Below are 14410 nucleotides of genomic sequence, written 5' to 3'. Positions count from 1 at the left end.
AAGATTCTCAGGGATTTCCCAAAAAAAAAGAGGTCCAAACATGACTTCTTGAATAATACTGAAAGGATGTTGTGCTAACTGCTTCTATAAAGTATGTATTGTCTCTATGTAACAATTTTATTCTTCCATATTAGACTACAGTTTTTTTAGGTGGGAGGAGGATGTGGGGGATGCAAACGTATGCACTGGTAAAATAGGGATCGCTGGGAGAATGGGGTTGGGAACCACAGACTTGCTATTATTATTTACTGTTATTTTGCACTGTGTAATAATCACTTTGAAGTAAATAGTAAATACATAGGCTTGTGTAAACAAAGACATGCAGCAGGCTTGTTTTTTCCTGCGTGCCATCAAACTCTCCCGTGGAGATATGCCGTTAGAAAGCAGACGTTGATAGCTCACTCCCACAGAGCTCTTTAATAAATGAGGGATAATGACGGCTGTTCTAAACACAAACAAACATAACATTTCAATATGTGCATTTTCCATAATTAAATACTGGAGAATTTACCAACAGATTTACCAACAACTTCTTTCTGTGTAGTCTTTGGACATCTGAAGCTGAAAGAAGACACTCAAAAAAAGGAGTTTGACAAGTGGATTAATGGATTTATTTAGCAAAATGTTGAATCCTGTAAAAGCCTGATCTGATTCAAGCTGCTGCAGGCTGTAGACATAATGACATGTCCAAGGAAAAGTACAACTGACAAACAAGTCAACGTAATTATTTGTCCAGGAGCTGTCCATGGTAGGAAGGGTTTCAAAGGTAGTCATCTGGACAACACACAGTTGTACATTTTGATTCCTAAAAAAAGTGTTCAGATATTACGATACAACTAACAAATATACAAATATATTGTTCTTCATGCTCATCCATTGGTTGCATTTTTACTTCTTAATACACATAGCATACTACTACAAAATAACCAATGCACTCCTAAAAACAAATTTCAACTACTTCTACAATGTGCATTAATGTTACTAAAAATAACCTGTCATTAATAAAATAGTAAAAAGTTGTTGTTAAATATGTGAGCATATGAAACCGTGCCCTCCCTCACGTTTCTGAACATGCTTTGACAGCTCTACGCATGATGTGACCTCTCATGAAGACATCTCCCCGAGCGTCAGACCTCTGTCACACTTACAACAGGATGCTGCGGTTCTTGTAAGCCTTAAAGTGGTTCAGTCTGTGCATGGTACTCACCGGGGGAGGGGCGGTGCTGGTGAGTAATGGCACGCTGCCCAAACAAGTAAGCCTATAAAGGTGATTGCTTCCCCACCGACCCTCCCCTCAGCTCCTCCTTCCTTTCCTTCTCAGCCTCCTAGAATCTTTTCTCTGGCTCCGCCCACCTCTGCCTCAGACTCTCATCACTCTCCATCTGCAGTACAGTACATGTGCTGGCTGCCAGGCGCCGCTGCTGAACGCTCAACACTGCAAAAGGGCAAAATGAACAAGACTGGTGACAGTATTAGATAACACGGCAAGCTCATCTTCTCACCCCACCTTGAGTCCACTCCCCAAGCCGCTACGACCAGGACCTTGTCACCACAACGAACACTGAAGGGGGTGTGTGCTCTAGATGATGGACATACTATTACTATAGACACGCACTCGAGCCAATACTCAAGATGCAGCAGCAAGAAAGCATGTCTTCTGGTTCTCTGTCAGGTATGAACATTTAGTTTTCTTCCATGACATTTTCTTGTTCACATTTGCTCGTTTGTTACATCAGTTTCAACAACTAGGTGACATTTAGATACCTTAGAATCTCTATGTTTATTATGATGACTGTGGAAATGGAATGTTTACATCTCCCGGGATCAGAAGTGCTTCATACCCAAGGCACAGCTGTGAAGCATGCATGGACTACATAACATGGCAATATGCTGACCTATTTGCAGTAACAATGTGTGTGCTACTTTGGAGATTTTTCATTCAAATTTATCTCAACCATTGGTTACTCATTTCATCAAATATGTATTGTTCTATATCAGTTTGAGTAGAAGCAGGGAATCAGAGCCACATTGGATTTGTTATTCACATGGAGACAGTGTACATGACAGTGTTGTTGTGCTTTGCCAGTGTGGATTGTTCATAGTTGCCCTTAGTGATAAGAAGGATGCTTCAGCTCCAATTATCCATTGGTGGCAAATATGTTTCCTTGTTCTTTTATACTGAATCCAATTCTTAACTCAACAAGAATATAGTGGGAAATCATTTATAAATGTTATCTAAATGTGATCTGCTATTTAAATTGTATGATATTATATTGCCAGCCAGTAAGAAAATGCGTCTTCTTTGAGACATTTTTGAGGGGAAAAAAACTATGAATTGTTCCAGAAAATAGTTGATCCTTGTCCATCTGTATTCCTCAAACAGTAGCCAAGGACATAAATCTGCCTTGTATTCGACGGATGTACTGTATAAGTATGTGATGATCCCCTGAACGTTAAGATGTGAATGTTGGTGGAGTATTACATTGACACATTTTATGTTAATTGATTGATTGATTGATTGATTTAACTCAATCCAAACTATTTTGTTCCATCTGCTCAACACATGAGGAATCTGTCAGTTATTGAAATATTACTTACTTAAAGCAGATGTGAATAGAATGTGAAGAATGTACAGGTGCTTGTGGAGGACTGTAAATATGAAATACATATGTATGTCTTTATGTCTTTCAAGCAAGGCCTGGTTTATTTAATGCATTGATTATGATTTCACACAAAATAAAAGACAGTATTCAGTGTGACATAATCCACATATATGTCATAAATAAAACTATAAAAGCTTCTACAAGTAAGTGCAAACTGTACTAGTCTGTAACGCCTTTGCTAACACTAACACTGGTGAAGAAGAGTGAATGTAAAATTGTGCCGTGCAGAGACACAACGTTGTAACTGTCATAAATTCTCTGGCCGCCACTCTTGTTCTTCTGACACCTCTCCAGTCCGTCGCCCATCAGCGATTGTATCCAACTCCAAGGTGAAGTCAGTGTCAGCATGTCCTGCGTAGCTTTTATTTTATCTCCTCGTCCCATACCTCTCGCTCTGTAAACAATGATACAGCAGAACAACAGCATCAGTCCTGTGCAGATGCTATCTCTGTATGTTGAACAGATGTGGGGCTATTGCAGCATATGGACACGTGTAAATTAGCCTTGAGTGTGTTGTTGTGGCCCACAGCACACAGAACATAGCAGGTGTGAACAGGACTAAGCCTTAAAACAAAGTGGAATCTGAGGGCTAATTATATGCTGATACTTAGGAAACTAAGGGATACAACAAAATTAAATAATATAATTGATTGCATTTTATATCATCTCAAGTTTTGTAATGTTAAAAATATGTAAGACACAACACTGCTTTTATGTGACCAAAATACAAGTTTATGCAAAGCAAAAAAGTAATTGCTTACACTTTCCTCCACAAAGATTATCCAGTACGTTTCACCCAATGCTCAAGATATTGTTTGGCCATGCAGAATATTAGATTTTCTTTTGTTTGTTTTTGCTGTTCACGGGGACAAAGTGATACTCAGACAATCTTTCACTTTTGTTCTAGTACAGTGAACGTGTTAACAAAAAGCCCCCATTTATCACTGGCAAGTGGAAAGGCATGGCTTTGTGTTTGATCAGGCTCATAATGATAAGCACATAAATACAGTTCTAAAATCCAGTTTGTGTCTATTCTAAAGGAGAAATATGATATGGATTATGTTACCTGGATGTGTGTGTATAAAATATGAAATCTGTCTAATCATCCAAGAAAAGGGATGAAGCAAAAGACTTAGCCATTGCATGTTTATGTTCACACAGACATAAGACAGACAATTTATGTATTGTTACATTTTAAGGCTACAATTTAAAACATATGGCATGAACAACTTCAAACTTTATTCTAACAATACATACAGTAAATTAGATTAGATTATTATTAGAGAATTCTGACTTAGATTTATCAAAACATTTTTACCAGTCAGCTGTGGTTGATCCCCTGCCCTGATAAAAGAAAAAAAAAAAACTATTTAAAGAAAAATAGGGCAAACTATATTTCGAATGCTATTGTGTCATTTTGATGCGTTTTTAACATTGCTGTTTTTTGAGCCAAATTATACAATTAGTTCAACCACAGGAAAAAGAAAAAAAGAGAGAGAAAAGAACAGAAAGAAAAAAAGGGGGAGAAAAAGAGTACTATGCCCCCCTCCTCCCCCTGTCCCCCCACACAGCGACAAAGGCAGATCGATCACTCTCACCTGAGTGTGGAGCTGATGCTGGGTAAATACTTTAATACTTATTTAAGCTCAGTATGTAACGGTCCTAATGTCATGTTGGTGTGGTCGACGCCAAAAGGATGCGCGTGCTACCGGGGCCAGCGAGTGCTACCGGGGCCAGCGAGTGCTACCGGGGCCTGCGCGTGCTCCTCCCGGGCCTGCGCGTGCTCCTCCCGGGGCCCGCGCGTGCTCCCGGGGCCTGCGCTGAGCTCCGTGCGTGACACTCAAGATTGAACTCTTACGATGTTTGCGGTTGGATTGCTTTGCTAAACACGCCACGCTAGTTGGGCTGAAATTAAGCCTACTTTAAAGATATTTTTAGAGCCATGTCTTCTCATTACGTAAAATAAGGCACAGTGCAGTCATGTGGGTCACGAGATTCATAAATAATCCATTTATGCCTCACACACCATCAAGGAAACGCACGCGGCCCAGGACAGCAAATCAATAATGGCTTTATAATAATCGATTCTGTTGAATAATGAGCAAACATTTATGAAGCTATATAAAGGGCCAAATATTAAAATAAAGCTTTGTAGATTTGATTTCTATTTTGAGAACTTAAGCTGTTACATAACTTAATCATCAGCAGCAGCAGCAGCAGCAGCAGCACCTTTAAAACACCTGCCACTAAAAGGAAACGTGTGTCTGCTTGACCTGCTCACAGCCACAGAACATCTGCATCTGAGCTCTGAGTTTAATCACACTGCATTACCTCAGCAGATACCTCATAGTTCAAGAGTTTTTCCACAGTATTTCTGACTCTTGTGTTTGACCTTTCCTCAGAAGTGCACGGTTTGACTGGACCGTGGATATCGCGTGAACGCTCGTACGAGGAGAAGCCCATGTGGAACAAGTACTGTGTGGTCCCTGACTGTCAGATGCTGCTTCTGAACGAGGAGGAGGAAGTGAGAGCCAACTGTCCAGTCTGTCATGTCCTTCTGTCTCGCTATTGTCTTGTTTTCCCTCACACTCCCTCCATGTCTTAAGTAATAGACAAAAGCACTGAGCAGCATCTCACTTATTACATCATCACTGTACAATTCATGATTGGAGATGTAAACGCTGAGTCCGAAACCACTACGACTAAACCACCCATTATCCACTTCCTTTCTAAATCAAAGTACAGATATGTGTTGCTATGAGTGGAAATGTGCTGACATGTGGCCAGCTAAACATTTGAATTAATATATTGATTTGAGTAAGTTCATGTTGAATACAATTTAAAGAAAAACTATTCATTTTAATGCATTTTAACATATGTCAAAAAGGAAAGTGGGATGAAAATAAGTGCAATATTATTTAATCAGAACCCTTTTCCCAAGTTCAAACTTCAACTCATTGCATTCACCAGGATTTAATTAATTTACATTATCATAGTTTATCATTTCCATAAAGTCAGAATTACCATAATCTCATAAAACCACATTAAAATCCTTCAGCCCGTTCCTTAAACTCACCACACATACTGCTATTCCAAAACTCTTCCTCGTGTTGTCCTCATGTTTACATCCTCTACGTTTTTAACCCACTTCTCATTCTGTGAATACATTTTGAATTTTCGCTGGCAATTGATAGAATCATACAAATCGTGAATGGACTGTAAAATGAACCATAAAAGAGCATGAATGTCACTTCACACACTTGTTTGGAAGATTCCACAAGATGTTATTATCTCTTTTTGTTGTCATTTTAAATATGTTTTTAATTATAGGTGGTATACTTGATATTCTCATTTTGCATATCTCTGAAACAACAATTGCAATATTATCTACTCTTGATACACCCCCCACCTCTAATTTAGACTGTAGTATGTATCCGCTTCCTGAACCCTACATCCTAGTTTAATCCTAATTACTTGTTTTTTGGAGAATAATTAAGGAGTGTGTGGTGGTTTTATTATTGTTTCCCACACGACTCGGGTGAGCTCAGAGAAATGTATAATTGGTGCAGAGATTTTCTATCCAAAACTTGCGGTGCTTTTGACAACACTACAAGGCTTCAAGCTAACTTTGAGATACATATATTTAATCCATTATTTTTTCTTTTGTTATCAGTCAAGGAATTTAATTTCAAACACAAAACAACTAGAAAAACGAATGTCTGACCCAGAGTTCAGAGAGCGTTTGAACAATGAAATCCCACAGCTATTATTTTCTGTGTGCTACAGTGAAACACAGAAGAAACCAATAGTCTGAGGCAAAGTGTTGTATTGACTTCAGATGTGTGTCTATGTTCGATAAGCTTATTATCAGTCTCTTTGGAGGACATCAGCTTCCTTTCACATCTTTGCTTTGACTCAGCCATTTCTCTCCCTGTCATCAGTCTTCTTTTGTCTGGTTAATCTTTGAAAGCCAAAGCTTTGGGAGGCGAACTAAAGCACGGTATAAGTAGACATAGACCAATGTGGTGCTAAATCACCTTTATTGCCTTAGCATGTGTCGAGAACACTTGCACATTGCTGCAGTTGATCTAAGCATTAACATGATAATCTGATCAGATTTCCTCTCATTTTACTTTTAATGAGTTTTGCTTTTAATGCTGAGGCTGTATGTCATAATATGCTTTTACAAGTTGTTTTGCTTCCAGGGCAGGCGCGCAGCATCATGCAAGGCTCATCTTTTGAGACGCACCATCAGTGTCCCCGTGGAAACCAGATTTCCAGAATTCCACAACCAGATGTCCACTGAAAGTGGTGAGTAATTTACAACCTACTTTACTTCAGCTGGGATTAATGTGAACACGCACAATAATTGAAATGCATTTTCCTCAGTATTTGTTTAAACCACTAGATGGAGACATTTCAGGTTGTTTAAGATTTAAATATTTTAAACTAAACTTTTGATAGCCAACCAGTTTCAATCATATAGTTACATCAGTAATGTATATATAATATATCAAATATGTTTTGTAGTATTGTGATGTTATATTGTGAGTTTGTTCTACCGTAATCGTATAGAATTCACACACAAGAGGGCGCAATTTCTCAAGATATTTCCCAACTAGCATTTTGTCTTCCATCAGAATTACTTTTTACCCTCTTAAATTGTTGCATCATACAAGTAATTGTATTATTGTTTTATTTTATGAATTCATTAGTGTCCACTCTAGTCATAGCTACTATGTTGCCGGGAGTGACCGGAATCTGGCTTAAAAATTCTACAAAATCAACCCTGATGACAGATAAACATAGCTACAAACAAGCTGAATGGCTTTCGAGGGTTCATTAATTCATCTGTAATGAACAGCAATACTACTAATAATAATGTATCCATACAATGAAATAATTGTTATGTTTATTGTTATTATTTTAATGCCCTCTGTAGGCATCTGGTTGTCTGCTGTGCAATCCAACACAACCGTAACAAAATGTGTGCATATTTCATTTGATGTTCCACTCGTCCCAGTTTCACAAAGATAAATAAGATCTATGTTTTATTCAACTACCGGTATTCACTGGTGTAGGTGTGTCCTTGTGGCACCAAATTTAAATAAGAATTGTGAAGAATAAATATGACAACAAGATAAATAGGATTCCCAAACAAGTCTGAGCGCTCTCATCTCTTCTCTTCTCCATAAGAGGCTGCTCTGGCCTTTCTTTGCACGAGGTTCAGGGCTATATTTTTGGACTATTCTTATGACAATGTTGTGGAAGCCAATCCATCAGAAAGACATACTATACTATGTTTTTTTTCCAGGTACTTATTCCTGAACTGTACTTACTACTAAATACATCATCATTTTACTTTTTGTTGTAAACTGCAGAATTGATCCAAACGGGCTTAATAATTTAAACAGATCTGTTGACTCTGGGACATTTCACCATAACAAACAGCAGATTTTCATTGAGCTGTTTGAATTTTTCCAAAGTGGCTACGTGACATTTTAGAACCTACCATATATCACTCGGAGTATTAATAATAAGTAATAGTAATTAATAAGTAATAATTAATAAGGGAGATAAAGGGATGGCGGGACAATACAGGATTATTCAAACATGCCTAATATAAAGTTGATTTTGTATATTATGGCCCCTGTAAATGTCACTGTTGAGGTTCAAAAAGGGAATGGACATTAAAATGAAATAACAAAAAATAAACGCAAGCTTTTTGCAGCATTTTGACATTAAACCCAGTATTTATTTTTTTATTTTTTTTAAACAACCTCATATTATTGATAAGATAATATTAAGTCCCACTACAGTTGCTATTTCTGACAGCAATAATATGCAGGATAATCTGAAGTTTAAATAATCTGATTTAATGCAGCGCTTAGTTAGTTAGTTAGTTAGTTAGTTTGTTTGTTTGTTTGTTTGTTAGTTTTGTCATGCACTTTTACATTGTAGCAGACATAGTTTATTTTAAAAAATTGTATAAATCATTCCTTATCATAAGTAAAACAGATCATAGTGGACACATTCAAGCATTGCCCCTGTATCGGCCCACCCAGAGCTGACTCGTCACTCCGGCATAGAAACGTCGCCTCTCTCCTCCCTCTCTCTCCTCCCTCTGCTTTTCCCTGCTGTTCTCTCCCACCCTCCCTCTCCTTCCACCTCTCCAAAGCGAGGGGCTCCGGCAGACAGATGTAACACAGTGGTAAAAGCCTGCGCTGAGCTGGCAGGCAGCAGAACTTGAGACCTGGCCAAAAATCCACTCTCAACAGGAGAACAGGAACTGCAGAGGAGAAGACAACTACAGCAGTTTGGACTTGAAATACTTTAATCGACTTCTTTCAAGCTATGGCTATGCTAGTCTTGGACCGGATCATCCAACACATCTAACATGGAAACTGACATGAGCAGCCCTCCGGAGGCGCAGAATGGTAAGTTTAGAATCAAAAGAATTTAAACCTGAAGGACAGGGAAGTTTGAATGTGGGTACAGACGGCAGCAGGATCACATGGCTGTCCTGTGCACCTCTCCTTGTGGTCCTTCTTGACTAGAGCCTCTGTTCGAATGAAAAGAAGTGTTTTGCTGAGGGTCAAGGGGTGAGGGGTGTTACATGGCAACGTGATGGAAACGACACCGCGCAACTGAGGGAGTGGGTCTGCGAAAGGAGTCTCTCAAAATCTACTTTCATGCGTAGTTTCTGGCACTTGTGTCGTCTCGCTTTGTCCCCGTTCAGGATGGAATAATTAACAGTGGCATATGCGAGCGGGATGTGGGCGTGCTAATTTGGTTGAGGGTAATTTGGTGACTGTGCGATATATTTGTAGGCTGTGTCGTGGTCGGGGCGTGTGGGTGCTGAATGAAAGTGGAATACAGAGGACTAAATGGGACGTCTATTTTGGACTTACGGTAATGTTCTTTGTTGTAATTTTATTTTTTACTTATTTTGTCTCTGTTTTTTATGCTCTAAAAAAATAAAATAATATAACAAGGAGCAAACTAAAATGTTGACCTTACCTTCAAAGTAGTTATCTGTAAGTTGTAATAGTGGGATAAGATATTGCTGATGTTAATTGTAGAAGAGCTGCAAATAGTGAGATTATTGTACTAGTAGTAGTAGTAGTAGTAGTAGTAGTAGTAGTAGTAGTAGTAGTAGTAGTGGTAGTAGCTGTTTCATTGAAAGTACTTGAACTTGTTGAAAATGTTTTTTTAGGGGAGTTAGGAGGTTTGTAATAAGCATAAAATAAATAATAGTATCTTAGGAATTACATAATTTAGTGTGACATAGTGCAATTCATCCAAAAGTGTTAAGTTAGTGTTAAGTTAAGTTAGACAGGAGCGCAGTGGCCCATGCCCTTCATTCACATGTAAATAGGCCTGTGTACTTCCCTGTCCTACTTGAAGAAGGCTAAACTGGACCGCTGAAAGCCAGTAGGACACACGTGTTTTACTTTTACAGAACTGTGTTTTTCTCCATTTTGTTTTGTCTCCGTTCTGTTTTGGGGAAAATGTTAATGTTTTTGAATGAATCCTTTTTCCTTGTGTCATTTGTCTCGTCTCTGTGGGTGTGACATGTGAATGAAGTAGTCCTTAGTACAGTGGTTTGTTTAGTAATTTAGTACTTTTTGTGTACTGTGATTATTATTTTAATGAGCAGATGGAGTTCGGACACGAATGTATGTGAGACATTCTGGCTGTTTTTATGTGAAGATCAAATAAATGAGTTAATGAAGGTCACGCAACAGTGACTGGGAACAAAGAAGGAAATTGTTTTAGAACTTAAACGAATTACAATGAATGCATAGTGAGATAAACGTCCTCTGAATGAAATGTCGCCAGAACTTCTATCTTCAGGGTGTTTAGTGATTTGCCAATAATAAATTCACGTCATCTTAAAAGTGGATTCTTTGACTAGTTTTCCTGGCCACACAAAGCAAAAACAATTGTGTGCGACTTCTGGCTAGATTTGACTGAATATGTTGTATTGCTAAATCAATTTGCCACTAATAAAACTTTGGTCAACATTAAGATTATTTTTATACAATTTGATATTTAAATCTGGAGTGGACTACAGTCCATCAAGTCTCACATCTCATCTAATGCTGGATTTAAATAACTCGCTAAGTAAAGAGCTCAGCAATAACTTCAGATGTTGACCAGTGTCCAGCCATAACAGTGGCACGAGAGAAAGCCTGTGATGTGGGCCTGTCAGTCAGCGGCGCACACTTCTGCCACGGCACAGACTTGTAATAAGGAGCCCATAAACACGGTGTACGCGTGCGTGTGTGTGTGTGTGTGTGTGTTTGTGTGTGTGTGTGTGTGTTTGTGTGTGTGTGTGTGTGTGTGTGTGTTTGTGTGTGTGTGTCTAAGTGTTGCTCTTTGTTCTATGATTTCCTTATGTGTTTATGTCTGGGAGAGCAGCGGAGCCACTGATCATGTTTCATGCTCACTCCATATTTGTTAAGAATGTGCTTCTAATGTCTTTGTAAATCATATACTGATGCGCTCCGCCCACACAGCAGCCAGAGGCCCAGAGCGCTGTGAGAAAAGACTTGTCTGAGGAGGTTGTCTGACTTTGACTTTTGCGTGAGGTCAACAGGACTCTTGCATTGCTTTTTTATTGGGACTTGGCAGTGTTGTGAAAAAGGCCTCATGAATATGTGTTTTGATTAAAGGTATGTAACCTTTTCGGTTGTGGGTGACACCTGCTTGTCTCCATGGAGATGTTTTTTCTCTGCCTGGAATGGCATTACAGTATCAATATAGCATTTAGTCTATATTGTGGGTAGTATTGTATTGTGAGGCTTGTATTGAATTATTTGCTATTATAGAGTATTATTGCGTTCCTAGTGACGTCTCCACAGATCTGACCTGTGACTAGGCCTTGTGGTGTCCCGGGATTGTCTCCATGGAGATAAGTTTAATGCTGTAGTGTCAAACATTTCAGGCCTTTAAAGGAAAAGCATTTGTGAAGACAAGCAGGCGGCAGAGCCTTCGTACTAAACGTTCTGCAGTGCAGCTGACTGTCTAAAGTTGGAAAGGTGGCTAAACTTGTCTCTGCCGGTCCTTTTAACCAGCAACGTAATTAAATTCAGTTTTGTCCTGCTGAAAAAGGTTTGAGCACAGCCCTGATCAAGCACCTCAGTAAATAAAGAATTAATGCTGCATAAAGATTCCACTATAACCAAATAAGAAATGTAAAAATCCAACATAATATGGAGGCTGTAGTGATACAGGATATGTGGGCAGCACTGAAAAATAGAAAGGTACAGTAAACTTAAAATAGTGACTGCTCTAAATAAACACATTTGTGCATTTTGTGTCATACAGTTCTGTTTAAAATCTATATAGAGTCTCTGTAATAAATTAGTGCAAACACAAAGGTCTTTCTTTCAAACCGCTACCTATTCTCAACTACCGGTGATTTTCTGTCATTGATGAACATCATAAACAAACAAGACTCTTGCCCCTGTCAGTATTTTGTAGTCCTGTTTGTCTCTTAAGCAGATCATATAAGGCAGGTACTATCCTGTTGCTCTTCTGAGCTACAAAAAGCATTTATGGCAGAGTTTGTACAGCACAAGTCTGACCCCACGTGCCACACACAAGTTCCTTTGTGTCTAAAATGGCCTCATCTGACTTTCTTTCTGCCTCTAATATACTGTACACGTAACTTTTAATGCATTTTCCACTTCTCCACTTTACATTCAAACACAGTCAGAGAGATGCAGGCAGTTTTGTTTTAAGTGTAAAATTTTCCCTCGTCTCAGCATTTTCTGGAGCCATTTTGCTTATGCGTCTACTCTCCCAACAAAAGACTACCTGATTTGTCCCAGTTAGATCAGATGGCGACAGATGTAGTGATTATCAGAATACTTCTGACCTTCCATGCAGTCGATATAACAGGCTTGTCTTTTGACACTTCCAGGACTGAGCGCACACAAGTGAACAAACTCAGTGACAAGCTGAAGATTTACTGATGACAAGGGCACAAACATAAAAGGAGGGAAGGAGGGGTGTGTTTTTAGAGTGAACCTGGTGTGACACATACCATAGTAATCCCTCATGTCTGTCGGAAATACTTGGAATTTATCTTGCACATTACATCGCAAAATTACACAACTACATCCATCCATCCATCCATCCATCTTCTGCCGCTTTATCCGGGGCCGGGTCGCGGGGGCAGCAGTCTGAGCAGGGACTCCCAGACTTCCTTCTCCCCAGACACTTCCTCTAACTCCTCCGGGGGGATCCCGAGGCGTTCCCAGGCCAGCCGAGAGACATAGTCTCTCCAGCGTGTCCTGGGTCTTCCCCGGGGCCTCTTCCCGGTGGGACATGCCTGAAACACCTCCCGAGGGAGGCGCCCAGGAGGCATCCGGAACAGATGCCCGAGCCACCTCAGCTGGCTCCTCTCGACGTGGAGGAGCAGCGGCTCTACTCCGAGCTCCCCCCGTGTGGCCGAGCTCCTCACCTTATCTCTAAGGGAGCGCCCAGCCACCCGGCGGAGGAAACTCATTTCGACCGCTTGTATCCGCGATCTTGTTCTTTCGGTCACTACCCAAAGCTCATGACCATAGGTGAGGGTAGGAACGTAGACCGACCGGTAAATAGAGAGCTTTGCCTTTCGGCTCAGCTCCCTCTTTACCACAACGGTCCGATGCAGCGACTGCATCACTGCAGCCGCTGCACCGATCCGCCTGTCGATCTCACGCTCCATCCTTCCCTCACTCGTGAACAAGACCCCGAGATACTTGAACTCCTCCACTTGGGGCAAGGACACCCCACCCACCTGGAGAGGGCAAGCCACCTTTTTCCGGTCGAGAACCATGGCCTCGGATTTGGAGGTGCTGATTCTCATCCCAGCCGCTTCACACTCGGCTGCAAACCGTCCCAGTGCATGTTGCAGGTCCGGGTTTGATGGAGCCATCAGGACAACATCGTCTGCAAACAGCAGAGATGAGATCCTGTGGTCCCCAAACCGGACACCCTCCGACCCCTGACTGCGCCTAGAAATTCTGTCCATAAAAATTATGAACAGAACCGGTGACACAGGGCAGCCCTGGCGGAGTCCAACATGCACTGGGAACAGGTCTGACTTACTGCCGGCAATGCGAACACAGCTCCTGCTCCGGTCATACAGGGACCGGACAGCCCTGAGCAAAGGGCCCCGGACCCCGTACTCCCGGAGCACCCCCCAAAGGACACCCCGAGGGACACGGTCAAAAGCCTTCTCCAGATCCACAAAGCACATGTGGACTGGTTGGGCAAACTCCCATGAACCCTCGAGCACCCGATGGAGGGTATAGAGCTGGTCCAGTGTTCCACGACCGGGACGAAAACCACTCTGCTCCTCCTGAATCCGAGGTTCGACTATCGGTCGGATTCTCCTCTCCAGTACCTTGGAATAGACCTTACCCGGGAGGCTGAGGAGTGTGATCCCTCTGTAGTTGGAACACACCCTCCGGTCCCCCTTCTTGAACAGAGGGACCACCACCCCGGTCTGCCAGTCCAGAGGCACGGTCCCCGAACGCCACGCGATGTTGCAGAGACGTGTCAACCAAGACAGTCCTACAACATCCAGATACTTTAGGTACTCAGGGCGGATCTCATCCACCCCCGGAGCCCTGCCACCGAGGAGTTTGCGGACAACCTCAGTGACTTCAGCTTGGGTGATGGATGAGCCAGCCTCCGAGTCCCCGGTCTCTACTTCCTCTTCAGAAGACGTGACTGAGGGATTAAGGAGA

At 41.1% G+C, this 14410-nt stretch overlaps 1 protein-coding gene across 5 annotated transcripts in view; it reads left to right on the top strand.

Annotated features, from left to right (window-relative positions):
* The first annotated feature begins 1447 nt into the window (after nt 1-1447).
* The window catches only part of dab2ipb (DAB2 interacting protein b), a 105182-nt gene continuing 92219 nt past the window's right edge, over nt 1448-14410 (top strand). For 2 of the 5 annotated variants that reach the window (XM_072454541.1, XM_072454539.1), the window contains exons 1-3: nt 1448-1672; nt 5066-5187; nt 6869-6974. In XM_072454541.1, coding sequence (XP_072310642.1) covers nt 1633-1672; nt 5066-5187; nt 6869-6974 — 268 coding nt within the window. In that variant the 5' untranslated portion in view covers nt 1448-1632. Of the gene's footprint in view, nt 1673-5065; nt 5188-6868; nt 6975-8851; nt 9101-14410 lie in introns of those variants that run through there. The other 3 variants (XM_072454546.1, XM_072454545.1, XM_072454542.1) reach the window with 2 other exon arrangements.

Source organism: Eucyclogobius newberryi, unplaced genomic scaffold (assembly GCF_026437365.1).
Source record: "Eucyclogobius newberryi isolate DKJ021-1_F unplaced genomic scaffold, fEucNew1.0.hap1 SCAF_2, whole genome shotgun sequence".
Classification (NCBI taxonomy): Eukaryota; Metazoa; Chordata; class Actinopteri; order Gobiiformes; family Gobiidae; genus Eucyclogobius; species Eucyclogobius newberryi.
The sequence above is the reverse complement of the archived record's forward strand: the minus strand, read 5'-3'. Positions and strand labels throughout refer to the sequence as shown.